Here is a 24,570-nt window from a genome sequence, read left to right as displayed (position 1 = left end):
TACACCCGCAGTTAATTTATTTTTGCTTATTCCCCATGCATCAGAGACACTGGCCCTGCACTTCCCCATCCCACGGAGCTATTCAGCATCCCTCAGTATCTTGTCTATCTTCTCGGCATCTCCTTCCTCAACATCATTTGAAACCATTTCCCTTATCTTCCTAATAACCTTGGCTCTGAAGCCCTCTTCTCCATCGATAAGAGACAATACCTTCCCCACATTCTCCACAGCCCTCCCATCTCCAAGAATGGCGTCAATACAGCTCTTCTCAAACTCAGACTCCGTCCTCTTCTCTGCGTCTTCAAGTTCCTCCACCTTCTCACCGCATACCCTTCCTGCATGATCCAGCAGCCTCCACCTCCTTATGATCTCCCTTAGGTCTCTCTTGCCAGTGTTCTCCATAACCCTTTGGACCCCCATGACCACAGCCCTTCTCTTGAGCTCAGGGTTGCTCGACCTGCTCAGAATCTCTTCCAATCTCCAAACTCCGTTCTCTCCCTTCCCCATCTTCTTGTTCAGATACTCAGACTCCAGCCTTTCATATGCACTCCTAAGCTCTTTCTGAAACAAGCCGTATGCCTCCTCATCATCACCAACATCTTTCCAGCTCTTTCCCAGTCCATCCAGCGTCTCAATGTCTGCAGCATCATATACATCTTCAACAAACTCCACAATCAGGAGCCCCGTGTTTCGGAAAATCTCCTTGCATGTCCCCTCGATCTCCATGTTCTTGAGGAATCTGGCCTCGCACCTTATTATGCTTCGGTACGACTCAAAAAGGGTTTCAAATATCTTGTCCACCTTCTCCTGCGTCACCCCCTCCTTCAGAATCCGGAGAACTGTGCTCAGGTGGAATCCAAACTCCCGTTCATACAGCTTCTTCGAGCGGGCCATGTATATCGAGCACATAACAACATAGTAGTCTCTGTATCTTTTCGAGTGCTGGAATATCTTCTTGAATCTCTTGATGACTCCATACAGGCCCTTGTGGACCTTCAGCTCCCCGGTGCTCTCGCTTCTGACCATGAAGCTCCCCATGTACGTTATAAACCTTCTGTAGAACTCTCTCAGCGCATCGTTGATTCTCTCCTTCTTTTCTCGGACTATCCTGATGTCGTATTCGTCAACACTGAAGTTGTCAAGTACTTCTAGCGCCTTTTCAATCTTGCAAAGCCCGTCAATGCTGTCAAACGACTCGCTCTCAAGTGCTATGAAGTGGTCCTCCTTGATCTCTACACTGATCAGCAGCTCCTTCAGATGCTCGTATATCGACGTCTGGTACCGAATCTCGTTCTCAAGCTTCGTGTTCTCCTCCTCTATCCCCTTCATCTCCTTTGCAAGCGACTCAAGCTTGATTGTGTACAGCTCCAGGCTCAGCCCAATCTCCTTGCATTTCGTCCGAACCTGCGAGAGATTCGGATGGATCTTCGGAATCTCGCTCATGCATCTCGCCAGATTATTTATCTTGTCCTGGTCAACCTTCTCTCCCCGGGCCTTAAGAAACAGGTCGTCGATTTCCTTCTCCATCAGAGGGCTATCCATTTGTCAACAAAACTACCTCTCTTCCTCCCTGCATCCCCCAAGATACTTTTCCTCGAGACTCTCAAGAAACTTTGCATCTCTCCCCTTCCTCCTTCCAAGCAGGTCCTCTAGCGGCACATCTAAATCTATTCCCATCTCCCCTGCAATCTTCTTGGCCATCCTTTCCTCCCTTGCCTTTCTCCTTCCCCTTGCCTTGTCTTCAGAAACCCTCTTCCCGTAGCTGCTGTATTGCTTGAGAGCCCCGCACCCGATAAGTCTGTCAATAATCTCCCGGACTCTATCCTCGTCCCCATCATCAGACAGAAGAAGGCCGTCCAGAATTCTTCCCATCCTTCCCCTGTGTCTGTTGTAAAGCCCGGCAATGTCCTTGGCCTCCTCCTCAGAGCCCTTGTACATCCTTCTTACGTCCTCAACAGGGACAATCTCCACGGCCGGGCTTTTGCAGATCTCTTCATATGCTCTACGCACCTCCTCATACATCTCCCTGTCCCCCGTTCTGCTGTCGGGATGGTAGATTCTCTGCAGTCTCCTGTATGCCCTTGTTATCTCCACATCCGTGGATGTCCGTTTCACTCCGAGTATATTGTATGGATCCAGCCTCTTCTTCATGATGGGCTTGTCGTGCGCTTATGATCAATAAAAACAAGACTAGAAAGCCCTGAAATGATATTCATCGTTCGTGGCCCTGAAGGCCAGAGACGGGTGGAGGTAGACGAGTCTAAGGTGCTTGGGCCCCAGTTGCTTGCGTTCTTCGAGGTGGGGCAGATATCTGTGTTCTCTGCTCCGGACGGCAAGGGTGAGCTTGACAAGAGCCAAGCTCCAGATGCCCTGGGACTTAGGAATGGACAAGTTCTATATGTCGAGTACGAAAAGAAGAGAGATGTGCCGAAGCCGAAGCAGGACTGCTCCAAGGGCATAAAGAGAGAGAAAGACAGCATGATGTGCCAGCACGACTCCAATGCGATGTGCAGTAACTGTGCACCCTTGGACCCTTGGGACGAGAAGTACTACAAGGACAACATGATCAAGTATCTCAGCTTCGGGTCGTACTGCGAGATGATGAAGAGCAAGAAAAAGGAGCTAGGGGTTGAGAGCTACTCTGTGGGGACATGCGAAGACCATGGACCCCATGCAAAGTGCAACAGATGCCAGGAAAAGAACATAATACTGGCGCCTCAGGTGTTCCGAATGGTTGACCATGTCGAGTTTGACGGGAAGCATCTGGTGGAGAACTTTATCAGGAACTGGAGGGAGAGCGGAAGACAGAGATTTGGGTTTCTTGTGGGGAGGTACATGGACCATGAGATGATCCCTCTGGGGACAAAGGCAGTTGTCTCCGGGATATGGGAGCCAGAGCAGGAGGACTATCCAGATGGATTTGTAATAACAGGGTCCATGGATGCTCCCTTTTCCGGCACAGGGCTGGAGATAGTCGGAATGATATACACCGACATCTTGATGGAGAGGGGAAGTGTTACAAGTGACAAGGTTGCCAAGGGCTACTTCCTGTCGTCCCTAGAGATTGAGTTTATAGCAAAGATGCAGCTGATGCATCCGCATACAGTAAGAGATGGCGGACGTGAAATGGAGTTCGGATCGAGACTTGCAACTATAGTTGTTACCGCAGAAAAGGATGGAAGTATCGGGCTCCAAGAGTACCAGGTAAGCAATCAGTGCATGGCACTTGTCAAGGGGGGCTACATCCTTCCCACGGAAGACCCGAGAAGGTTCCTGGCGACAAGAGACATTTTTTATAGAACAAAGGCAGAGGAGGCAATGGTCAAGGCGGATCCCTATCTCCCGGGAGAGTTTTTCCTGGTGAAGCTAACACACGGGTGTAAGCCAAATCCCCTCTTCAGGAGCATCGACTTCATTCCAAAGAAGTTTGGAGACAGGAAGATGGCAGAATACTTTGGGGGAGATTTTTCGATGGAAAGATTCTCGAACTTCACCCTTCTGACAAGAATACAGGGGGTCTTCTCCAACTGGAAGGATCTTCTCAAGTGCATAGTCGAGAGGGACGAAGATAAGTTCAGGGCCATCTCCAGCTCGGAAGACTTTAAGAGCTTTGTATCCAGCATGGAGAGGTATAGATCCGCTGGGTGGGAATGCAAGATGTGTACTTTTATTAACGAGAAGAACTCGTGCACCTGTGAAATGTGCAACAGCACTCGAGACTGACAAGGCCCTGTGCGATTAAATGCTTGATGATCTGTGATGTGTATGAGGAGAATGCGGGTTTTTTCTAGATTTTTTCCCCGCAAAAAAAGATAAAAGAGGCCAGTTCTTGCAGGGCCATGTCCAAAGATCCAAAGGGATATTATAAAGTGCTTGAGCTGAGTCCTGGGGCGTCTGTAGCGGAGGTAAGAAAAGCCTATGCGAAGCAGCAGGCGAAGTATCACCTGGACTCGCCGTACATGAAGAACAAGCTGAAGAATGCAGCCAGTGACGAGGAGAGGGAGAAGATAAAGAAGGAGTGTGGAGAGATGTCTGCAAGGCTGAACTCTGCCAAGAGTGTGCTGTTTGATGAGAAGAAGAAGAAGGAGTATGACAGCGGGATGGGGGAGTTTGGAGCACACTTCTCTGGAGGAGGGTACTCTGACATATTTGACATATTCAGCCAGTTTACTGGTGGCAGGGGGCACCAGAGAACAAACAAGGTCAGCTCGACGAAGTATGTCATCACAGTGTCTCTCAGAGAGTCGTTTGTTGGGAAGGTATCGAAGTTTAATGTCAGGACCGAGAAGGTATGTACGACCTGTGATGGAAAGGGAGGCAAGGATGTGGAGACATGCAAGAAGTGCAACGGAAATGGGGTGTATACCAGTCGCAGGAGCCTTGGAGGCTTTGTGACGCTCGCAGAAACACGATGTGACGGGTGTGACGGCTCTGGGCACAAGATCAAGGGCAAGCCCTGCAGTACGTGTAATGGCGCTGAGTACATTCAGGACAAGACGATGTTTGAGGTGAATATAAAGCCGGGTGTCAGGAAGGGAGAGAAGATTGTGTTTGAGGGCATGGGAGACCAGAGAAGAGGCCATGTTCCTGGCGACGTGATCTTTATAATTGATGTGCAGGAAGACAGCAGATTTGAGAGATGTGGAAACGACCTTGTAGGAAATATAGACATTCCTCTGTACACCGCGATTGGGGGAGGGGTGGTTTACTTCACCCACATTGATGGAAGGCAGCTTGAGATAAATGTGAGTCCGTTCAGGACGTTCGACACTGCGCTCAAGATTCGAAACGAGGGATTCAAGGGGAGCAGGACTGGAAATCTAATTCTCAAGCCGAACATCATAATTGGAAGCGAGTCTGACAGGGCAAAGATTATGCAGGTGCTGAGTGCGCCTTCCAAGAAGCCCTACGGGACATTTACAAAGGTGAACAGCGAGTTTGGAAGCATGCCTGAGCCTGAGAGGGATCATGAGGATGCCTCTGAGGAGGGAGCACAGAGTGCCAGGAGCTTCTTCAACAACTTCAGCTTCTTCTGAAGATGGAAATAAACGTTTAAGGTATAGTGGATTTACTTTGCGATGCAGCTAGGTCTAGCGGCTTAAATTCTCTGCACCAAAACCCCGGTGGATGGATAACCAGGTGCTGGAGCAGAAGATAGTCAATGAGGAGTACAAGATATGGAAGAAGAATGTGCCGTATCTGTACGACCTGATGTTCAGCCATACTCTGGAGTGGCCGTCGCTTTCTGTCCAGTGGTTTCCTGATGTAAGGAGAGATGAAGAAGCAGGAAGAACAACACAAAGGTTGCTTCTGAGCACGCACACAAGCGGGAGTGAGGAGGAGTACATACTGATTGCCAAGGTTGAGTTTCCTGATGAGTTTGACGAGTCTCTTAACGAAGAAGTTGGGGGAGACATGAGACTCAAGATTATCCAGAGGATATCTATCATGGACGAGGCAAACAGGGTTAGATACAACCCATCTGCATGCAATGTGCTGGCAGTGCGTTCTGACCTGCCAGACATACATGTCTATGACTACACAAAGCACCTGTCTCATGAGAAGATTCCAAGGCCCGACATGGTTCTCCGGGGGCATTCGGCAGGGGGCTTTGGGCTGTCGTGGAATCACCTGAATCCTGGAGAGCTTGCTGGCTGTGGGGAAGGCGGGGAGGTGTGTGTATTTGATGTGTCCCAGGAGTCATCTTCGATTTCTCCCACTGTAGTGCTTCGGAGGCACGAGACGGCTGTCAACGACTGTGCCTTTAGTTTTTTCGATAAGAAGCTGCTATCGTCTGCTGGGGACGGTGGGATGGTGGTGCTTTGGGATACAAGGAGTGAGGATTGCATACATGCCATTGAGGAGGCACATACATCCGACATTCTTTCTGTAAGATTTTCTCCCCTGGATGGAAATGTTATTGCCACGTCGTCGTGTGACGGATCTGTGAAGGTGTGGGACAGAAGGAGTCTCTCCCAGCCCTTGCACATCCTCCTGGGACATTCGAAGGATGTGGTGAGTGTGGAGTGGTCTCCCCACAATGACAAGGTACTTGCATCTGGAAGCACGGACAGGAGGGTAATTGTATGGGATCTGGGCCAAGCGGGTGCCGAGGTTCCTGAGGAGTACAAAGCAGAAGGGCCTCCAGAGATGAAGTTTCTACACGGAGGCCATACAAGTACTGTATGCGACATCTCCTGGAACCCAGCAGAGCCTTTCGAGATTGCCAGTGTCTCTGAAGACAACATATTGCAGATATGGCAGATGCCGCAGCCTGAATGAAGGGAGTTTGTGTGACTTTATTGTTTTTTCTATTATCTGCTTGGCGCCCTGGCTAAAAGCTGAGCTTGTACAGTACAAGCACCTGGAGCAAGCCTCCCACAAAGCCTCCCAGGTACTGGCCTGCAAAGTAAGCCCAGAAATGGTTCCATGTGTTTGACATTATCACTGGGGCAAGCGTAAGGCCTGGGTTGAATGCACCCCCGGAGCTTGCCAGACCCAGGAATGCCAGGAATCCAAGCGTCAGGCCTATGCACAAGGGTGCAGTGATCCTGCGGTCGACAGGTTCCTCCTCGTCTGGATCCACAAACTTCCCCTCGGTGTCGGTCTTTGGCTTGTACGGGTTGACGGCTGTTGCAAAGGCAACGTGGACGAGGATCGCAGTAAGGAAGAACTCTGTGAAGAAGACATTAAGATTGTCTCCTCCAAACGGAGAAGGCGTAGGCCTTATTATATTCAATGTCTCTTTATATCCTACTGGAGAGCATGGAAGAAGAGCACATACGGCAAGGATGAATCCTATATACTGGGCCACGATGTATCCTATTCCACGAAGAACCCCAAGCTTGCACGTCAATATCGCCGCAAGCGTGATTGCCGGGTTGAAGTGTGCAACAGTCACGTCACAAAACGAATATATCACACAGATACCAGAAAACCCGACTGTCAACCCAACGATGACTCTAGCAGCAGACTGCTCGGTGAGTGCAGATCCCAGCAAGGCAGAGTAGACAGCGAATCCAAAGACAAACGAAGCAACCATTTCACCAAACGTGGACTGCAGCGTCTTCAATGTCTCTCTGGTCATTTGTTTGGCTTATGTTCGCCTTTAAATACTTTGTTTACTGATTCAATAAAGTGGATTAATTAAAGCAGCCTGGCTTTAGTAGCAAATTAAATCACTGGCTGGCGTTTAGCTCTGGATCTCCATCCACTGTTTATAACATAGGGGTTCTGGCAGAATGCCCAGGCGCCGGAGTGATCAGGCTTCGGATTAATTTAATCATTTGATTCATGATCCTGCAACTGCATCATCAGAGCACATCCTATCCCCACAGCCACCATGTCGCTCCAGGTATGAATCCATCCCTAGTGGGCCTGGACGTGATGCTGCTCTTGTACGCAGCAAGGATGTAGAGAGTGAACAGAGAAAACATGAAGAGGTAAAAGAGATACGGTGCGTTCAGAGCATCCTCGAGAATCGTCTTCTTCCAGAACCAAGGCATTGACGTCGAACAGAACATCGCAGATGTTATCATGAACAGTACAGACATCGATGGATACACGGAGACAAGGGTGGTCTTCTTGTTCCACCTGGAAATCAGGAAAGATCCTGTAAGAATGCTGTTGGATACAAGGAACGGAGCAGAAACCCCTTCTATTCGGCGAAGCTCCTCTGCAAATGTGGGCGCATCGGAAAACGCCAGCATCGCCCCAATTGCAACCATTGTTAGGGAATTGAAGAAGTTGGACGACTCCCTGTTTTCGACATCCCCAAAAAACTCCACAAACATCGTTCTGAACCCGAGCACCGGAATGAAGAAAACTATGTTCATGGATCCATTTGTGACGTAGTACCTCATGAACTCTGGAACCTGAGACCTTGAAAACCCATGCTCCTCCACAAACCATAGATCAAACAGAGGGCGGAGAAACGTGGCGCATATCCAAACCATGAAGGTTGAAGTTGCAAATGGAATGAAACAGGTCAGGATCGAGACCGTTATCTGGTACATTACAAAAGCCAGGCAGAAGAACAGAGAGTTTGTACTCAGAATCTTTGTGTACATAAACACAGTCATGACATCCATCAGGGCACAGATCGATCCCATATATGCAGAAATGAGTGTCATCTTTGCCTTTGCTCTTACCATCGACGCAAGGTTGAACAGCATCAGAACTATCGAAATAAACAGCATCGAGCTCAAGAAAAATGCACAGTTCGCAGTCTTGCATACAAAGCTTTCCATGGACAGCCCCACTATCAGGCAAAGCGATACACATATGTTACATGCCACGTCCCAGTACTCCTTTGCCATCTGGGGTAGGCTGTCTGCATTAACTTAAGGGACCTAAGCCAAGGTCTATTCTGCAATCCCATTGGAGGAGATAAAAAGGAGCAAGCAGTGCTGTTTCGAGGGAGTTGGAATCATTTTATTGAAGGCCTTAAAAGCTGGACTTGGTCCTCCAGCTCCTCAATCATCTTGCTTAGTATTTTTTCTCCGTCATATGCATTCTCTGCAGTTGCGAACACCTTGACCAGGTGATATCCGCCTGTCTTCTTGTCCTCACGGCAACCACTCTCCTCAGGTGCATATCTTGATATCTCGACATAGGCCGGACCCTTCTCAAAAACAGTCGACGTAACCGTTCCGCGCCTCACCAGCTCAAATCCGAGTGAGGACAGGAACATCCCTAGGGTGTCCAGTGTTCTAATTCTGGATCTTTGCACTTTCGAGCAGAGAGACATCCTGTTCTTGTTCCTGTCTGGAGCCCCTCTGCTCACCAAATAGACCCCGTCGCTCTCTTCGGATACAAGCAGAGTGTTCAATCCGTTGGAGTATATGCTTTCGTTGACAGTCCTGTCTGTCCTTTTGTACAGCCTCAGATGGTTGCAAATGCAGTCAACCTCCTCCAGATACCCAAACACAGAGCACTCGATCATCCGAGAGGGGATGAGGTAAATTTTGATGCAAATGTCTTCAGCCTCATTCCAGTGACTCCATTCTGCACTCCGCATGATGTACAAGCACGAAGTCGTCCTCAATAGATCTTCCTGTTGGCGTTAAAAGCCCCGGGACTGTTGCATAACTCCCACAGACATCACAGGGCGCTCTTTCATATCCCACATACATCGCCAGCATATTCCCAATGGTCTCCAGATGCTTGACGACAGGTTCACTTCTTACGGAGCAGAGAATGTGGCTGCTGACACCTATGTCTCCTGCATCCACAGACACAACTCCATGGTCTGCGTGGTACAAAAACTCAAGCTCCCCAGCCTTGTATCTTACAATCCCATTCACAGAGTCGACCTCCACAGGCTCCTGATGCTGGATCCCCGGTTTGTTAAGCAGCACTGCAAGCCGGAGATAGCTCTTCTGGATATCACCCAGGACCAGCCCAAAAACGTCTGGGCTGTGTATCTCCGTCCTAAGTCTTCGCAGAGAAGCAAGAAGATCGTTTGCCCTCTTCCTGATCAAGGCAGCAAGCCTCATTCGAGGCCAAGGGTGATGCAGATGCATGGAGCCAGACAAAAATCCCCAAAATTTGATCCCAAACAAATGACCGTGGAATTGAAGAAATGCGAAGACATCCTGAGATGGGTTAATGCCGAGGAGAAAACACTTAGACATAGAAGAAGGGTCAAGGTGTTCAGAGGAGTGGATGCAGTTGCTCTTTTGACCAAGGAGGGCTTAGACTCGTTGCAGGCCAGAACTGCCATGCAGGAGCTCCTGAATGAGAGCATCCTGTTTAAAGTACATATCAATAAGAGAAACACCAAGGAATGCGATGTGGTGCTTGACCAGAAGTTCCAGGAGGACCAACACTATGTCTTTGCAAGCGAGAGGACGTCCAACATCTCTCTTGTTCTGTGTGGGGTGTTTGTTCTGGTGACCTTCACAATAGTCCTCTTCAGAATGTGGCCAAGAAACATCCAGCAGCGCCTGTTCTCGTACATGATCTATCCTCTTGGCGGATTCATCACATTCATAATCGTTCTGGCAATAGTAAGGCTGATACTGTTCTCGATAACATACTTACTTTATCCGTCTGGAATTTGGCTGTTCCCCAATCTCTTTGAGGATGTCGGCTTCTTCGAGAGCTTTGTTCCCCTGTGGGAGTACCATGGAACTAAGAAAGAGAAGAATGCAAAATAAATATGCACTTTGTACTCACTCCATGACTCAGGATTTATTTCGGCTCTGTGGAGACATAGATGAAGTGTGCTAGAAGGAATTCTCTGGCACTTCTTTCCACAAACAGGGAGAGCCCGTCGCGCTTGATGGCAAACATTCCCCTTCTTATCGGGAGACTGCACACAAACCTGCCTTCTTCGTCTAAGTACTTGATCGGGTTGCTTGGGTCATCGAATGAGTCTGGAGTACACTCACAGCATTCTTCCCCTTCTATGAAGAAGACATCGCAGACATTTCCCTCGATCGCGTTGCATTCGTCATTCAGAAGTATGTAATCCCCGACCCTGAAGCGGTAGAAGCCCCCCTCTCTAAGTTCCCATCCATCTATGTCCGGGACCATGGGGCTTCCAACTGCTATTCTCTCTACCCTCCGAAGGCAAAAGGGTCCCTCAACGCTTCCAGAGGCATGTGAGAAGTCATATTCTACTCCAGGACAGAATACAAAGGGGCTTTCGCTGAAATCAACCTCCAGAGGAAAGGTGTTGTATCCAGCCAAGCTCCGCAGCCTTGGCCATTCACCATCGCCTTCGTGCTCTATGTGCCTGAAGCTCAACCATCCAGTAAATGCTCTTCTTCCATCCTTTTTGCAGTACCCAACCTCATGGAATGATATCTTCGAAACCTCAAATATCACTAGCCTGTTTGACTTCACCTCAACTCTCTTTGAAATGCTCATGCAGTCGTCCTCATAGAGAATGAGCTCTCCAGAATCATAGTCTTCTAAGTAGTAGCTAAAGGCAAGTTTCCTGTTCTCCGTCCTGTCGTCATGGCACAGAAGATAATCTCCCTCTCTGTAATAGGAACCAAACACATCTATCCATCCTCCCCGAACATCCTGGATCTCTCCGAAAGCTTTCATCAGAGAGTCCTTGAAAAACTCAAGATCCTCTCTCTCCCTAAGCTCCCCCGTCTGCAGGAATCTGAACAGGTCAGTATGCAGCTCCCTGAATGCACAGCTGCCATGTATGCCCCGCACGACCTGGAGATCCGAAGGAGACAGAAAGTCTTCCTTTATGAAGTGCAGAAACGGTTTTTCGTACCTTTCCATCCAGGGGAAGCCAAATGATGCCAGGAACATCGGGTCAAGAAAAGTCTTTATTTCACTCCAAGCTTGCTTATGCTTACAACAAGGGACTGTGAGACGTTGTTTGTCCTGTACACTCCGAGTAGAGTCTCGCTGAGCTCGAACATGTCGCTTCGCAGGCTTATCACAAGGAACTGCGCTGTCTCAGACATCTCCCTTATGAAGTTCGATACAACACTCACATTCCTGTAGTCCAGAGCAGCGTCTATCTCGTCCATTACATAGAACGGCGATGGCCTGTATTTGTGAAGCGCAAAAATAAGTGCAAGGCTGCTAAGCGTCTTTTCTCCTCCGCTCAGGTTTCCAACGCTTTTCCAGCTTTTCTTGGGTGGCATTACGCTCAAAATCACTCCTTCGCTGAACGGGTCAAGGTGATCAACAAGCTCCAACTCTGCATTTCCTCCATATGTAATCGTCTTGTAGATCTCCTTGAGGTTGGATGAGACTTCCCGAAGGCCTTCCATAAATTCGTCCAACCGCCTTTTTTTCAGGCCCTCAAGCATCTCCTTTGTTTCCTTAAGCCTTAGCCCAAACCATTCATACTCCTCCTTTGCTTTCCGGTACTCTCCCCTGCTTTTCTCGTAGTCTACAAACACATCAAAATCAACCTCTCCCAGCCCCTCCTTCCTCATCCTTGCTGCCGCTGCACTGATCCTCTCCATCACCTTGTCAATCTCTTCCTCCTTCATTTCCCCGAGCGAGCTCATCTCGCGGGTCTCGACATTGCATATCCCCACATACTTCTGAGCCTCGCCCTCAAGAAGCATTATCTTGGCCCTGCTCTCCTTAATCTGTCTGCCACACTCCTCGGCCTTGTCACACACACCGTCAAGCCTGTTTTTGAGGTCAATCTCCATGTGGTAGTCATTTCCAAGTGCGGACTTTACATCCGCGAGCTCCTTCAGTATTTCCTTAAGATTCTCGGCACTCTCCTTGTACTCACATTCACACTCAACCATCCTACTTCTAAGCCCAGAGACATCTTCAATCAAAATCCCCTCAAGGTCTCTTCTCTTTCTCTCAAGCTCCTGCTCCTTGCCCTGAATCCCGGCTTCTGTCCAGTTGCTAATCTGTACCCTCAGCTCAAGATTTCTTCTCTCAAACATCTCAATTCTTTCGCCGAGGCTCCGGAGCTCCTCTCTCTTCCTGCGAGTCTCAACATCGGTAAGGCTTTCAATCACCGCCCTCAGGGAAGACACCCTTTCCTTGGCATCTCCAAGCTCCCTCTCAATCTCCTCAACCTCCTTCCTGTCGACCTCCTTGTCCATCTTCTCAATCTCACTGCATACATCCTTCAGCTCAGAGCCGAGTCTCTCACGGATCTTCAACAGATCCCCTCTCTCTCTCAGGGCCCTGACCACCTCCAACTCTTCAGCCTTCACCCTCTTCAGCTCCATCATCCTAGAGCATGCCCTCTCAAGCTCCTCAGTGCTCTTTATCCGCCCACATCCCCTTCCTCCGCTCATCACTCCGCTCTTTTCAATGAGCTTTCCATCAAGCGTCACAACCCTTTTCCTCTGCTTTCCAAAGGCAAGTCTCTCAGCTTGCTCCAGCCCATCACACACCAGCGTGTCTTTCAGGGCAAAATAGAAGCACTTTCGGAACTCCTCGCCGCACCTAATAAGACTGTACATGTAGGGAACAGACTCCCTTGGAAGCACAGGCACCTCAGAAATCCTATCAAGTATTATGAATGTGGCACGCCCCAGCCCTAACTTCTTAATAACGGAAATGCACTCCTCGGCAGTGCATGTGGTGTCAACAACTATGCTGCTCAGCCCCTTCCCTGCTACCCTAAATGCTCGGTCGTACCGGGACTCCACTCCCCCTAGATCACTCAGCCTTCCATAAACCCCCTTCACACCTCTAATGCTCTTCAGGATCTCGCTCTCCTTGCTGCTCTTCTCTTCGTTTTCTTTGTACTCCTCTGCCCTCTGCATCCTTCTGCCCATCTCCTTCCGCGTCTGGGCTAGATCCTTCTCAATCTCCCTAATCTCACTTTCAATGACCTCCTCTGTCCTTCCCACGCCTATCTTTCCCTCGTCAATCCTCAACAGCTTACCAGAAACCTCCTCTGTCTTTCTCAGAACCTCCTCCTTTCTTGACAGCAGAATCCCCAACCGGGACTCAGAGTCCCGATGCCTCTCTGCAACCTCCCCTTTTCTCGCAAGAAGCTTCATCATTCTCTCCTCTTCTATCCTGATCTCCTCAACGATTTTCAGAGCCTCTCTGTCAATCTTCTCTTGCTCATCAGAAAGCTCTCTCCGAAGCCTTTCCGCCAGGCCGTTGCATTTCGAAATCTCCGACATGTTCTGTTCAATCTCCTCACTATATCCGCTGACCATCTTCCTCCGAGCATCTTCCGTGCGTCTGGCCTCCTCAATCTCCTTACTCAGCTCTTCAATGCCCCTCAACAGACGATCTCTTTCCTCTTCCATAGCCCTATTCTTCCTCTCTACCTTCTGATACTCTCTTCTTGCTCCCAAAAACCTCTCAGAGGCCTCTTGAGCCTTTTCTCTTGCCCTCTGCCCCTTTCTTTCCAGGAGCTCAACTCTGCTTCCATTCTCCTTGTTCTTCCTTGCAAGATCCTTAAGGCCTTCTTCAATCCCCATCCTCTCCTCGACAAACCCATCCAGCCGTCTCCTACTTCTTTCCGAAAAAAGAAGCTGCAAGTCCCGATCCATCCAAAGACATTCAGCCTTTCTCTGCGCCATCCTCAGGTTTTCCTCTCTCCTTCTCTCAATGTGCTCAAACTCCTTCAAATAGAACTTCAGCGCAGTAGACTTGCCCTCGTATTCCTCAGAAATTCGAAGAAGCTCAGACTCCCCCTTCTCAATGTCCTCCTTGTATCCACTCGTCCCAATCACATCCTCTAAATACTCAAGCAGTCCATCGTTCATGGGCTTCATTGTTGCAACATTCTCAATCTCCCCCTGCAAGATTAGAAACCTGTTGTGCTCCATGTCAACTCCCTCGCTGCTCAGCAAAGACATCACAACTGCAGAAGACACCTCCTCCCCATCCACAAGGTACCTGGCTCTCCCCGACAGATACGCCTCCCGTCTTATGCGGAACTTGTTAAATCCCAGCTCCACAAAGCACATGTCCTCCTTGCCGTCCCCGCTGTATATCAGGTCTGCAAGCGAAGAATGCCGCATCCTCCTTGCTCGGAACCCAAGAACAAAGAGAATGCTGTCTATTATGTTGCTCTTTCCTGACCCATTCGCGCCGACTATTGCAGTGAACTTCGGGTCCAGACCCCGGATCACATGGGTCCCCCTGTAGCTTTTGAAGTTGTGGATCGTTATCGACTCCAGCCCTAGCTTCATCCCAAGGGCCCTTGCCTGCATTCATAAATTTTTGCTTCCGTCGCCCCTGCTGGCGGCTGGAAGCTTTCGATTAGGGGCCTGCCCCTGGGAAGGTCTGAGATGAGACGTCTAGCCGAAAGGGCACTTGGTTAATGCCAAGGGTCGTCCACAACAGAAACACTCACTTCCCCCATGACCGGAACGGGATGACTGGGGGGAGTTTGGAAATTGGACGATGTCTTAGACTCGAATAGTCCAACTCGAAAGGCAGCCGTGTTCCATGCTGTAACCAGATTCAGACTACTCTCCAGCAGCCAGCCATTTGATTCAAAAGTTTGTCTTCCCTCTCTACTTTCCCGCTGTCTTACTCTCACCAGCCTTAGAAAAATTCTCTGTCCTGTGTCCCAGATGAAGCAAGGGGATATTCGCAAGGAGCTTGAGGAAAGCGTGTGCTGGGCAAATGCTCCTCCGGCACCAACCCCCGGCATGTGCTACATCGAGCCGCAGATCAAAAGAGACTTCACCTCATTCGATGGGTCCTTGGAGAAGGTCATACCGAGGCAGCTGCACACAGACCTTCTTGATGCCATGGACATAGACTTCATGAAGATGGTCATGGACCACATTGAAGCCCTGGACACCCCAGGCCCCGAGGACCCTAGGGATCGGCATGCGATGCCCAGGGACCAAGAGAAAAGAGGGGAGGTCCTTGAAAGAGAAAGGATAAAGAAGAGCATGAGCAGGATCTTCGACTATCAGAAGTACATCCAGGAGTCTTTCGAAGATGTAAACACGATAATCCATCCCTTGGACGAGAGGATCAGGGTGGAGGAAGTTTACGATCTCTTTCCGGGCCCTGGAGGCTCGGATGTTATCGTCCAGTCGGATGGCATTGACTTCCAGAAGACATCTTTCAGCATATCCGAGGAAGAGTCGTCAAGGCTGTTTAGAAAGGCCACCATGGACGATGGAAGAGCCCTTACGTGCTCGCCTCAAAGGGTGGATAACCTTCTTGTGTTCCACGTAAAGAACGGCCATGCATATTACAGCAGCATCTCCACCCTCTACAGACTCCAGGAGTACAGGAAACAGAAGAAGGGCAAGGAGGAGAAGTAGCAGGCAGAGCAGTTTGAAAGATCAAAAAGCTACAGCGTGCAAACCCCATGGGGTCGTCGGATTCTGGAAGCGAGTTCAGGACTAACGAAAATACTCTGCGGGGTGCAATCTCCAAGAAGGTGCCTCTGAGGCTTGTTGATCAGGACGGAACGACGCTGGTGTTCAATGTTAAGCTGAGCACAACATTCAAGAAGATACTAGATGCCTTTTCTCGCAATGTTGGGAAAAACAGTTCGGAGTTCAGGATTTTATTTAATGGAAAGAACATCGACCTTGGAAAGACCCCGGGAGATTTCGGCTTTGAGGGGAATGAGGAGCTTGAGGTGGTAACCTCACAGGTGGGAGGATAGGCTTCGGGGCGCCTCTACTGCTGCAATTGTACTCGCCTCGGGTAGTGGAATTAAACAAATATTCCGAGGCTCAATATTTTTTGTTATCATAGCCCTATAAAGATGAGAGGAAGCAAAGCACAGATTCGGATTTTCGAGGAAAACAAGATCACAAGAAGACTTCTGCTGAGAAGCATAATCTTATACAACGTATGCACACTGGTGGTGTATATGGTAAATAAGGAGAGAAGCATACTAGTATATCTAGTTAGATCCATCCCAGAGGCACTTGCTGCTTATTACCTCTACAGAGTCTCCACACCGACAATCGTCTCAGACGGGAAGGCAACAACTCTGGCAAATCCTGGGATACCCCTTAGCGGGAAGGGCCATATTAGCGTTGTATTCGACTTTCTGTTCATCTCGATGCTGGTGAAGCTCCTTCTACTCTACTCCAGCAGGTCGTGGCTACTATACCTTTTCTTCGTTGCCTCCTGCTGCTACGAGTTTTTGTACAAGCCGTTTGCAGTTCTAAAGACAAATACAAAATAAAGAGATTCAGTCCAGCCTTCCGCGCCCCTTCCCATGGACAGGCTCTGTCCCTATGGCCCAAACTGCTCCAAGAAGATCTGCTTTGTCTCCTGAAAGTCCTTCTTGCAGTCCTCCTCAAACTGCCTCTTCCTTTCCTTATTTGTAAGCTGGGCGCGCAGCTTCAGGAGAAACTCTTTTCCGTGTGACAATGCATATTTGACATACAGGGACACCTTCGAGAGGATAAGACCCCCCGCATCGTTTCCTTCCTTGATCTGCTCGGCCAGATTGTGGAGGACAAGAAACTCGAACTCCTCCATGTCGATCTTGCACCGGTCCATCAGCTCGATGAAGTCGCCGAGCTCGTTGTGGACTATAAGGTACTCCAGCTCCTGGATGTAGTCCTTCTCTGCATCTCCAGAGGGAGTTCGGAACGACTCCGTCTCAAAGCACACGTATGATGGCTTCAAGATCCTTTCTATCTCTCTCTTTTCCTCAGCCAGTTCTTCGCTAAGCTCCTTGCTGGAGTTGATCTCCTCCAGCCTCCGCTCCAACCCCTTTCTCCTCTCTTCCCTCTGTCTCCTCTTCCACTCTCTGTAGCTCCGCTCATCTATGTTGGGGTGCACAGCCTCCTCCTCGTCGCTAGACAGGTCGATCCCAGAGCATCTTGAGGTCATAGGGATGAGATCTGCTGATTTTCATATCGAGTCCCAACCCCATGCCGCTCAAGTACACCCCAAAGCTGTGCACAGTCCCAAAAATCGAGCAGATAACCACGCCGAACAAAAACATACAGAGCTTCTTCATGAGAAGCGATGCTTCGTACTGTGTCGGCGAGAAGTATAGGATGGCAAACTACAGGACTGATGAGCAGATTGTCCACATTGTAGTGTGGAACAACAGGCTTATTGTGGAGACCGAGTCGATTGATCTGGACGACTTCTTCTATCTGGCAAGCATGAACACAAAAAGGTTTGGAAGTCTTGAGGAGTGCGTGGGATGGCTGGGAAACCAGGTTTCGGGAGTCCTTGAGAGGCTAGAGATAAGGCCCAGGAACTCGTTTGTCTCTCTTATATTCCATGACCTTCTGAACAGGACAGAGATATTGGCAATATGCAATCTCTTCATCAATATCCTGTCATTCAAGGGGATCCTGATCACGCCGCGAAGCCTATCACAAGCGATTGGAACTCTTTCGCCGAGCTGTATTGTTGTGAGCCTTTACGAGCACCACACCACAGTATGCCTTGTGGAGGACTTCTGGATGCTTGACGGAATCTGCGTTTCCAGAGAAAGCAACGAGGGATTTGGCCTTGTTGATTCCGTGGATTTTGTGGACGAGTTCAGCAGGATCAAGGTGTTTGAAGAAAAAAACATCTTTTCCTGCAGCAGGTGCGACTACAAGGATGACGCTGAGGAGAAGATGGAGGCGCACTTCCTGTCTTCGCATGGGAAGGAGGAATGCCATCCGGACGTAGATCCGGGCGAGCACTTCAAGATGCATATAAGGATGTACGAGGAAGAGGAGGGGGACATCCACGAGCTAATAGCCAAGAGAGCGAACTATGTCCTCAGCAAGGAGAAGATGAAGAAGATAGCAAGTAGGGTGATTGTGTTCAAGTATAGCGGAGTGGGGTTGTCTGAGGAATGCCTGAAGAAGGCGTTTGAAGAGTATGGCGTTGATCCAGAGGTTTCCATGTATGAAGAGCCTGTTGAGAATATGATTATGGGTGTGATGAGGGTGTTTTCTGGGCTTGACTGCATTAAGGAGCTGTGGATGACAGACAAAGAGTGGAGCAGTGCAGGTCTTCGTGTACTGAAGGAGAAGGTGCTCTTTATTATCTGATGGAGTTTGGATAAGACTGGCCTGAAAATTCACCCTGGAGGATGGAAAGCGAAGAGGAGATTGAATTCTTCGGGTTTGTGCCTGTGACTTTGGTTGCTGAGCTGCAGGGCGAGGTGGAGGCGATTCTTAAGAACGGGGTTGAGCAACTGTCTGCCCTTGATAGAAGAAAGGTGCACAGAGTGTCTGGGACGCTGCTGGAGTCTTTCCGAAGAAACTACTTTATATTTTCGAACTTTGTTTTGAGGAACATCCTTAGGTTTCCGGCCTCATTCAGGCTGGAGAGAAAGGCTAGCGACGTTGTTGTGACGGTGGATCTTCAGTCGATCACGAACGATCTGGTGAGTGTGCTTGAGGAGGAGGATTACTATGAAGCAGAGGTGCAGAGACAGAGGGAAATCATCGAGATTGAGAGATACAGGCTGGAGTCCTATAGATCCCTTCTGGAATACTCCAAGCCGGTGGTTGGCCTGGTTGGAAGCATCGGGAAAGCCTGCAAGGAGCTCGAAGATGTCGTAAGGCTCTACAACAAAATGTGTATGTCGAGTAGCGCCGAAGACGAGGACTATAATGCTCTACTTGAGTACAGGGAGGTTAGGAGTAGCCTTGCGAAGAAGGAAAGGGATGACCTGCTGGCGATTGCAAGCGAGGAGGTGCTTGCGATGATGAGTGAGTGTGTCGAAAAATAAAGTGGTGGTTTTATGGAGTATTTTGGGAAATGCGGGTTTTGAGAAGGTTTTGGATCCCTTGTGGAATGGCATCTATCAAGAAGCTTATGATACGGGGAGTAAGGTCGTTCAGCCACAAGGAGAGCAACACGCTGGAGTTTTATTCTCCGTTGACGCTGATAGTCGGGGCGAATGGGACTGGAAAGACAACGATAATTGAGTCTCTGAAGTATGCTACTACTGGGAGCCTTCCGCCGAACAGTAGGGGCGGGGCGTTTATCCATGACCCGAGTGTTGCAGGACTGGCGGAGGTCCAAGGGCAGGTGAAGCTTCTGTTCACCAATGTGCATGGAGAGACGATGATATGTTCGCGAACCATTCAGCTGGCGCAGAGGAGGGATAGGAGAGAGCAGAAGACTTTGGAAAGCGTGATATGGGCTGAAAGGGATGGAGAAGGAGTGAGCGGAAGGAGTGGAGATGTCGATGCCGAAATGCCCCAGCACTTTGGGGTGTCGGGCAGCATATTGGAAAGCATTATATTCTGCCACCAAGAAGAAAGCACGTGGCCTCTTGGGGAGCCCGTTGTTGTCAAGAAGAAGCTTGACGACATATTTGCATCTGCAAAGTATGGGAAGGCACTGGACAGCCTGAAGTCGTCTAGAAAGGAATGCTCCTCCGACGTCAAGATGAAGATGCAAGAGCTGGAGTTCCTTCGGAAGATGAAAGAGAGGAAGGAGTCTCTTGAGCTTCGGATAAGGAGCGGGTGCATGTCGATAGAGAAGAATGAGATAAGGGTTGAAGCATGCGACAATGAGATAGGGAGGTGCGAGAGAGTTATTGAGGAGATAGACCTGGAGCTGAAAGGCAACGAAGAGGCCGAGAAGAGGGCACACTTGCTAAGAGGCGAGCACAGGGAGCTGATGGAGTTTATCGACGGGTTTAGGGAGAAGAAACTGCCGCTGGAGGATGCGACGGATATAATGAGTGGCAAATCTCTGCAGGAGGCCGAGGAAGAATACGAGAGGATGAAGATGGATGCTGAGGAGAGCGAAATGAGGTTCAAGGATTTGAGCGAAGAAAGAAGCAGGTATATCCGGAGCAAGGCAGAGCTTGACGGGGTGTTTTCTGAAATATCTGTCAAGTCCTCTTTCCTGGACGAGGCGAGGCGGCAGAAGATGGAGGCCCTGAAGAGCCTTGAGTCTGAGCTGAAGGTCAAGAAGGACTTTAGAGAAACGGCACTCGAGGTTTTTGGGAAGGTGGAGGACGACATCAAGCAAAGGAAGGAGTGTATACACAGGCTTGAGGAAGAGGCCTTGAGGCTGAAGAAGGAGGACCGTGACAGAACAGTGGCTCTTTCTGAAAAGAAGAGGATAGTTGACGAGTACTCGGGGCTTGAGAGCGACGGAAGCATTGATGTATCTGTTTCCTATGAGGATGAGGTTGGAAGGCTTAGGGCTGAGATAAGCAGGGACAGGGAGATGGAGGCCCTTGAAGAAAGGCTTGGGGACTACCAGAGGAGATTGAATGATGCGTATAGCATTGCAGAGAGGAACTTTGCGATGAACCAGATGAGAGGCAGGAAAAGAGAGATTGAGGGGATGCTGAATGGAGTGAATGTTTCTGAGCTGAAGAGCAAGCTAGAGCGGCAGAAGGCAAAGCTAAGAGAAAAGGAGAGTAGGGCCAAGGAGATTGAGAGGGAGATGAGTCTCAGGAAGGCCAGGGCGATAGAAAGGTCGAAGGAAAATGACAGAATTAGAAGAGAGCTAAGGACGAAGTCTATGGAGCTTGGATCTATGGGCCAGAGGTCCAGGATGGCTATTTTTGAAGAGCTGGGGATTCCAATGCTGAGGAATGGAAGCAGATGCTCTGTGGAGAGGGCAAAGGAGGTCGTGAGGAGCAATGAGGGCTTCTTTGCACGAGATGACATGGGGTTTGGAGTTGAGATGCTGGACCTTGAGAGTCTTTACGACGGAGAGGAGGTCTTGCAGCGGAGCGGCGCCAGCGATGGAATATGGAGAGAAAGGATCTACAGGGAGATGCTAGAGGACGGATGTAGGAGCCATGAGTGCCCTGTGTGTAATAAGCCTCTTTCTAAGGAAGAGGAGGTAGAGTTTAAAAGGAAATTAGAGGCAGGCATTGAAAGGGCTCTGGATGGAAAGGAGAATGCCCTAGGAAGCTGGAATGACAGAGAAAGGATCGCCGGAGAGATAGAGGCTCTTAATAAAGAAATAGCGGGCAGGAACAAAATAAGGGAGGAAATGGCTGAGCTGATTCTGAGATACGAGGAAGTTGAAGATGTGAGCGGGGAAGAGGCTTTAGATGAAATGGAACTGGACATGCTGGATGAAGCTGAGGGGATTAAGAAGACAGAGTTTTTGATTGGACTGGTGGAGGAACTGTTTCTGATAGATGGAAAGCTCCGGGGCTCGGAGGAGGGAGAGTCAGTTCAGGAGCTAAGGTCTATGGTTGATGGGATCAGGAAGATTTACGAGGAGAAGAAGGAAGAGGTCAGGAGAAAGAAGGAGAGGATTGAGTATCTGTGTAGAAAGCAGGAGGTGATTAGGGCGGAAAGAGAGATACGGGAGAAGATAAACTTCCGAGAGGAGGCGAAAGAGGCGATGCAAAGGATTGAGAGGAGCAGTGCAAGGATAAGAGCTTCTGATGTTGAGGAGGAGATACGGCGGAAGAAGAGCAAGCTCGACAGGATTCTGGAGCGGTTTGCAAGGAAGAGGGTGGAGCTGGAGATGAGCATGGAGGCTTTCTACCAGAAGGAAAGAGAGGAGGCATGCCTTGCAAAGGAGATAGAAGAGCTGAACAGCAAGGTCAGGAAGCTCTTACAGGCCGAGTTCCTGGATGAGGCCAAAGATGAGGTGAAGTTTGACGACGCAAGAAGTGATCTCCTGGAGAGAAAGAACAAGGTTCTAGAGATAGGACAGAAAATCCGCAGGATGTATGAGATGCGGAGTCTGGCTGAGGAGAGCATGAAATACTACAACAGGGAGAGGAGAGTCAGGGAAATAGAGAGGGAGCTGTCTGAAACTGATTTTGAGTACTTGGCAGCCCTGAAGGAAAAAAGACGGCTTTTGGAAGAAAAGAAAGCAAAGCTGTCTTCGCAGAAGTCACTGCTTCTAGGAGAATGCAAGCAGATTGCATTGGGGGTGAAGTCATATAAACAGGAGCTTCTGAAGGACCATGGGAGGACTGTGGAGAACTATAACAAGTGCTTTATTGAGGTCAAGGCCCTAGAGCTGTCCTGCATGGATCTTGACAAATGCATCCAGGCATTAGATAAGGCCATTGTTGACTTCCATACGTCGAAACTTGAAGAGGTGAATGCAACACTCAAGGACCTGTGGACAAATACCTATCGAGGGGACGACGTCGACTGGATAAAGATCAAGACTGAGAGCTCAGGACAACGGACCTATAACTATAAGGTTGTGTTTGTCAAAGGGGGAGTGGAACTCGACATGAGAGGGAGGTCCAGTGCGGGGCAGAAGATGATAGCCAGTATCCTCATAAGACTGGCACTTGCAGACTCTTTTGCCTCCAGCTGCAGCGTGCTAGCTCTCGACGAACCGACCACGAATCTCGATAGAGACAACATAGAGAGCCTTGCATTCACTCTTTCAAGGGTGATTTCAAGGCACCGAAGGGACGCTGACTTCCAGCTGATTGTCATTACACACGACGAGGACTTTGTCCAGTTGCTAAGTAGAGGTGGCCCAGAATACTTCTACAGACTGAGCAGAAGTGAAAGCGGCGATTCGATGATCGTAAGGCATTCGATATATGGAACACGAGAGATGGGTCCGAATAAAGTCTACTGATCTTCAGGTACACATTCTGCGTCTTCTAATGGGGCTTGGGCTTGAACCCATCCACGGCCATGTTTTTTGTTGCTCTGGGAACTGTAAACACTGCATTTTCAAAGCTCTTATCGACCCTCAGCTGGCATCCCAACCGAGAGGTGCCCGTAGCTCCAAATGCTTGGTCTATGAGGTCGTACTCTTTGTCGGAAGGCTCTCCAAGCTTTCTGTACAGGGGCTCCTCCAGAATTACGTGGCATGTCGAGCATGCTAGGTTTCCTTCACAGGCACCCTCAAGATCTACGCCGTTTTTGTGTGCCACATCCAGCACGGTACTTCCACAAACGGCCTTCGCTGGAACCACCTGCTTCATTGTCTTGAAAAAGATACGAATCTGCTCTGGAATCCTGTCCGGAGCACTGAACATGTCCATGGGTATGGATGGGAATAAAAATCAGCCACGAATTGCTTTAATAACGAGAAGAGACTATGCAGTCTAGCGCCTCAACCTGCTTCATGCACTCGTCTGCAAAGTTGTTCTTAGCCTTCTCCCCATGCAGGATCAAGCATTCATCTATGTGGTCAAGCGTACCATCAACAGCTTTGTCCAGAATCATCTTCCTGAGCTTCTTCTCAATGACGTTCACGTCAAAGCCCAGGACGTCGGCTATAAAGCGGATCTTCACAACAGAGTAGGGCTCGATTATCTTGACGATGTTCTTGTCGAGAAGGACATCGTACAGATACTGCAGATGATCCCGTATAAAAGAATCTTGATGTATCTGATCAGAATACTGTGCCAGGACATCGCTGTACGACTTTAGATCCCTGTTTCCAAAGCTCTCGCTGACCTTGAGAAGAACTCTGATCATCTCGTCGTCAAGGTGTTTAAGAGTGTTTTTGTTCCTCATCACCGCCCCAATCTCCTCCCTTCTGTTGGCCATTATTTTCGATAGGATGAGATATCTCAGCGACACACAGGCCTCCACATCCATCTTACCCAGTGTGAAGCCTTCAAGCGCCTCGATAAAGTATGAAGACGCCACTCCGTAGTTTCTCTCGTCGCATATGTAGATTCCGTTTAGAAGGTCTATCTGTGCCTGGAGCTGTGGAGGGCAGTAAGCAGAAACTGCCAGGACCCTTGCCGACGTCAAGGACGACTTTGATTTCGAGACGCTCTTTATCTCATAGAAGGCCTTGCTTTCATATACATACAGAGTTATGAGGTTGATCTTGTCGTCGTACTTCTTAAGCTCATGAGCCACAGGGCCTATCTGTGCCAGAGCCTCTGAATACTTCCCCGTCTTAAGCAGGGCATATATCCTCTTGCACTCCAGCTCAAGCCGAAGCATCTTCTTGTTTTCTCTGTCTGCCCATTCCACAAGAGCAGTGAGAAGCTTCAGAACATCCTCGAAGTTGTCAGACGAGTATGGGATCATCTCAAAGAGACTTCTTATGATCTTGGTGATTCGGGGCGTTGTTACGTCCTCCCAGGCCTCTCTTAACGAGGTGATGGTGTCCCCAATCGAGCAGTAGTCTCCCTTGGAGATGAGAATCTTGAAGATCTCAAGGACTGTTGCCTCCTTCTCCTCAAGCGTTGCCTCCTTGCTTCCCAGTATCCTCTTCAGCTCTCCAATCATTAAGGGAGCCTTTTTATTTGTTTTTATCGCCAGGCTGCATCCG

At 49.3% G+C, this 24,570-nt stretch overlaps 21 protein-coding genes across 21 annotated transcripts, besides 1 other annotated feature; 10 read left to right on the top strand and 11 right to left on the bottom strand.

Moving 5' to 3' along the window:
* Positions 1-78: 78 nt before the first annotated feature.
* On the bottom strand, positions 79-1,527 carry ECU07_0790 (uncharacterized protein; the record flags this gene model as incomplete). Its single annotated transcript, NM_001041629.2, has 1 exon — positions 79-1,527. One exon carries the CDS (start codon positions 1,525-1,527, stop codon positions 79-81), a length of 1,449 nt encoding a protein of 482 aa, NP_586007.2.
* A 27-nt stretch (positions 1,528-1,554) lies between these two features.
* On the bottom strand, positions 1,555-2,151 carry ECU07_0780 (type II HSP40 co-chaperone SIS1; the record flags this gene model as incomplete). Its single annotated transcript, NM_001041628.1, has 1 exon — positions 1,555-2,151. The coding sequence occupies one exon, from the start codon at positions 2,149-2,151 to the stop codon at positions 1,555-1,557; it is 597 nt and encodes a 198-aa protein (NP_586006.1).
* Positions 2,152-2,205: 54 nt separating this feature from the next.
* On the top strand, positions 2,206-3,723 carry ECU07_0770 (uncharacterized protein; the record flags this gene model as incomplete). Its single annotated transcript, NM_001041627.1, has 1 exon — positions 2,206-3,723. One exon carries the CDS (start codon positions 2,206-2,208, stop codon positions 3,721-3,723), a length of 1,518 nt encoding a protein of 505 aa, NP_586005.1.
* A 116-nt stretch (positions 3,724-3,839) lies between these two features.
* Positions 3,840-5,036, top strand: ECU07_0760 (uncharacterized protein; the record flags this gene model as incomplete). The annotated part of the gene is made up of 1 exon (NM_001041626.1): positions 3,840-5,036. One exon carries the CDS (start codon positions 3,840-3,842, stop codon positions 5,034-5,036), a length of 1,197 nt encoding a protein of 398 aa, NP_586004.1.
* A 91-nt stretch (positions 5,037-5,127) lies between these two features.
* Positions 5,128-6,282, top strand: ECU07_0750 (uncharacterized protein; the record flags this gene model as incomplete). Its single annotated transcript, NM_001041625.1, has 1 exon — positions 5,128-6,282. The coding sequence occupies one exon, from the start codon at positions 5,128-5,130 to the stop codon at positions 6,280-6,282; it is 1,155 nt and encodes a 384-aa protein (NP_586003.1).
* Positions 6,283-6,334: 52 nt separating this feature from the next.
* On the bottom strand, positions 6,335-7,087 carry ECU07_0740 (uncharacterized protein; the record flags this gene model as incomplete). Its single annotated transcript, NM_001041624.1, has 1 exon — positions 6,335-7,087. The coding sequence occupies one exon, from the start codon at positions 7,085-7,087 to the stop codon at positions 6,335-6,337; it is 753 nt and encodes a 250-aa protein (NP_586002.1).
* Positions 7,088-7,325: 238 nt separating this feature from the next.
* On the bottom strand, positions 7,326-8,318 carry ECU07_0730 (uncharacterized protein; the record flags this gene model as incomplete). Its single annotated transcript, NM_001041623.1, has 1 exon — positions 7,326-8,318. One exon carries the CDS (start codon positions 8,316-8,318, stop codon positions 7,326-7,328), a length of 993 nt encoding a protein of 330 aa, NP_586001.1.
* A 110-nt stretch (positions 8,319-8,428) lies between these two features.
* Positions 8,429-8,944, bottom strand: ECU07_0720 (uncharacterized protein; the record flags this gene model as incomplete). The annotated part of the gene is made up of 1 exon (NM_001041622.2): positions 8,429-8,944. One exon carries the CDS (start codon positions 8,942-8,944, stop codon positions 8,429-8,431), a length of 516 nt encoding a protein of 171 aa, NP_586000.2.
* Positions 8,945-8,987: 43 nt separating this feature from the next.
* On the bottom strand, positions 8,988-9,497 carry ECU07_0710 (uncharacterized protein; the record flags this gene model as incomplete). Its single annotated transcript, NM_001041621.2, has 1 exon — positions 8,988-9,497. One exon carries the CDS (start codon positions 9,495-9,497, stop codon positions 8,988-8,990), a length of 510 nt encoding a protein of 169 aa, NP_585999.2.
* A 66-nt stretch (positions 9,498-9,563) lies between these two features.
* Positions 9,564-10,160, top strand: ECU07_0700 (Sec63 complex subunit SEC62; the record flags this gene model as incomplete). The annotated part of the gene is made up of 1 exon (NM_001041620.2): positions 9,564-10,160. The coding sequence occupies one exon, from the start codon at positions 9,564-9,566 to the stop codon at positions 10,158-10,160; it is 597 nt and encodes a 198-aa protein (NP_585998.2).
* Positions 10,161-10,194: 34 nt separating this feature from the next.
* On the bottom strand, positions 10,195-11,277 carry ECU07_0690 (uncharacterized protein; the record flags this gene model as incomplete). The annotated part of the gene is made up of 1 exon (NM_001041619.1): positions 10,195-11,277. One exon carries the CDS (start codon positions 11,275-11,277, stop codon positions 10,195-10,197), a length of 1,083 nt encoding a protein of 360 aa, NP_585997.1.
* Positions 11,278-11,294: 17 nt separating this feature from the next.
* Positions 11,295-14,612, bottom strand: ECU07_0680 (uncharacterized protein; the record flags this gene model as incomplete). The annotated part of the gene is made up of 1 exon (NM_001041618.2): positions 11,295-14,612. One exon carries the CDS (start codon positions 14,610-14,612, stop codon positions 11,295-11,297), a length of 3,318 nt encoding a protein of 1,105 aa, NP_585996.2.
* Positions 14,613-14,660: 48 nt separating this feature from the next.
* Positions 14,661-14,908: a sequence feature.
* A 91-nt stretch (positions 14,909-14,999) lies between these two features.
* Positions 15,000-15,707, top strand: ECU07_0670 (uncharacterized protein; the record flags this gene model as incomplete). The annotated part of the gene is made up of 1 exon (NM_001041617.1): positions 15,000-15,707. The coding sequence occupies one exon, from the start codon at positions 15,000-15,002 to the stop codon at positions 15,705-15,707; it is 708 nt and encodes a 235-aa protein (NP_585995.1).
* Positions 15,708-15,754: 47 nt separating this feature from the next.
* ECU07_0660 (uncharacterized protein) lies at positions 15,755-16,057 on the top strand (the record flags this gene model as incomplete). Its single annotated transcript, NM_001041616.1, has 1 exon — positions 15,755-16,057. One exon carries the CDS (start codon positions 15,755-15,757, stop codon positions 16,055-16,057), a length of 303 nt encoding a protein of 100 aa, NP_585994.1.
* A 102-nt stretch (positions 16,058-16,159) lies between these two features.
* Positions 16,160-16,588, top strand: ECU07_0650 (uncharacterized protein; the record flags this gene model as incomplete). The annotated part of the gene is made up of 1 exon (NM_001041615.1): positions 16,160-16,588. The coding sequence occupies one exon, from the start codon at positions 16,160-16,162 to the stop codon at positions 16,586-16,588; it is 429 nt and encodes a 142-aa protein (NP_585993.1).
* A 50-nt stretch (positions 16,589-16,638) lies between these two features.
* ECU07_0640 (uncharacterized protein) lies at positions 16,639-17,244 on the bottom strand (the record flags this gene model as incomplete). The annotated part of the gene is made up of 1 exon (NM_001041614.1): positions 16,639-17,244. One exon carries the CDS (start codon positions 17,242-17,244, stop codon positions 16,639-16,641), a length of 606 nt encoding a protein of 201 aa, NP_585992.1.
* A 41-nt stretch (positions 17,245-17,285) lies between these two features.
* On the top strand, positions 17,286-18,413 carry ECU07_0630 (uncharacterized protein; the record flags this gene model as incomplete). Its single annotated transcript, NM_001041613.1, has 1 exon — positions 17,286-18,413. One exon carries the CDS (start codon positions 17,286-17,288, stop codon positions 18,411-18,413), a length of 1,128 nt encoding a protein of 375 aa, NP_585991.1.
* Positions 18,414-18,454: 41 nt separating this feature from the next.
* Positions 18,455-19,099, top strand: ECU07_0620 (uncharacterized protein; the record flags this gene model as incomplete). Its single annotated transcript, NM_001041612.1, has 1 exon — positions 18,455-19,099. One exon carries the CDS (start codon positions 18,455-18,457, stop codon positions 19,097-19,099), a length of 645 nt encoding a protein of 214 aa, NP_585990.1.
* A 65-nt stretch (positions 19,100-19,164) lies between these two features.
* On the top strand, positions 19,165-22,908 carry ECU07_0610i (uncharacterized protein; the record flags this gene model as incomplete). Its single annotated transcript, NM_001041611.1, has 1 exon — positions 19,165-22,908. One exon carries the CDS (start codon positions 19,165-19,167, stop codon positions 22,906-22,908), a length of 3,744 nt encoding a protein of 1,247 aa, NP_585989.1.
* A 25-nt stretch (positions 22,909-22,933) lies between these two features.
* ECU07_0600 (adrenodoxin) lies at positions 22,934-23,320 on the bottom strand (the record flags this gene model as incomplete). The annotated part of the gene is made up of 1 exon (NM_001041610.1): positions 22,934-23,320. The coding sequence occupies one exon, from the start codon at positions 23,318-23,320 to the stop codon at positions 22,934-22,936; it is 387 nt and encodes a 128-aa protein (NP_585988.1).
* Positions 23,321-23,357: 37 nt separating this feature from the next.
* ECU07_0590 (uncharacterized protein) lies at positions 23,358-24,527 on the bottom strand (the record flags this gene model as incomplete). The annotated part of the gene is made up of 1 exon (NM_001041609.1): positions 23,358-24,527. The coding sequence occupies one exon, from the start codon at positions 24,525-24,527 to the stop codon at positions 23,358-23,360; it is 1,170 nt and encodes a 389-aa protein (NP_585987.1).
* Between the last annotated feature and the right edge of the window lie 43 nt (positions 24,528-24,570).

This window comes from Encephalitozoon cuniculi, chromosome VII, assembly GCF_000091225.2.
Source record: "Encephalitozoon cuniculi GB-M1 chromosome VII, complete sequence".
Lineage (NCBI taxonomy): Eukaryota > Fungi > Microsporidia > Unikaryonidae > Encephalitozoon > Encephalitozoon cuniculi.
This window is presented reverse-complemented; position numbering and strand designations above follow the sequence as displayed.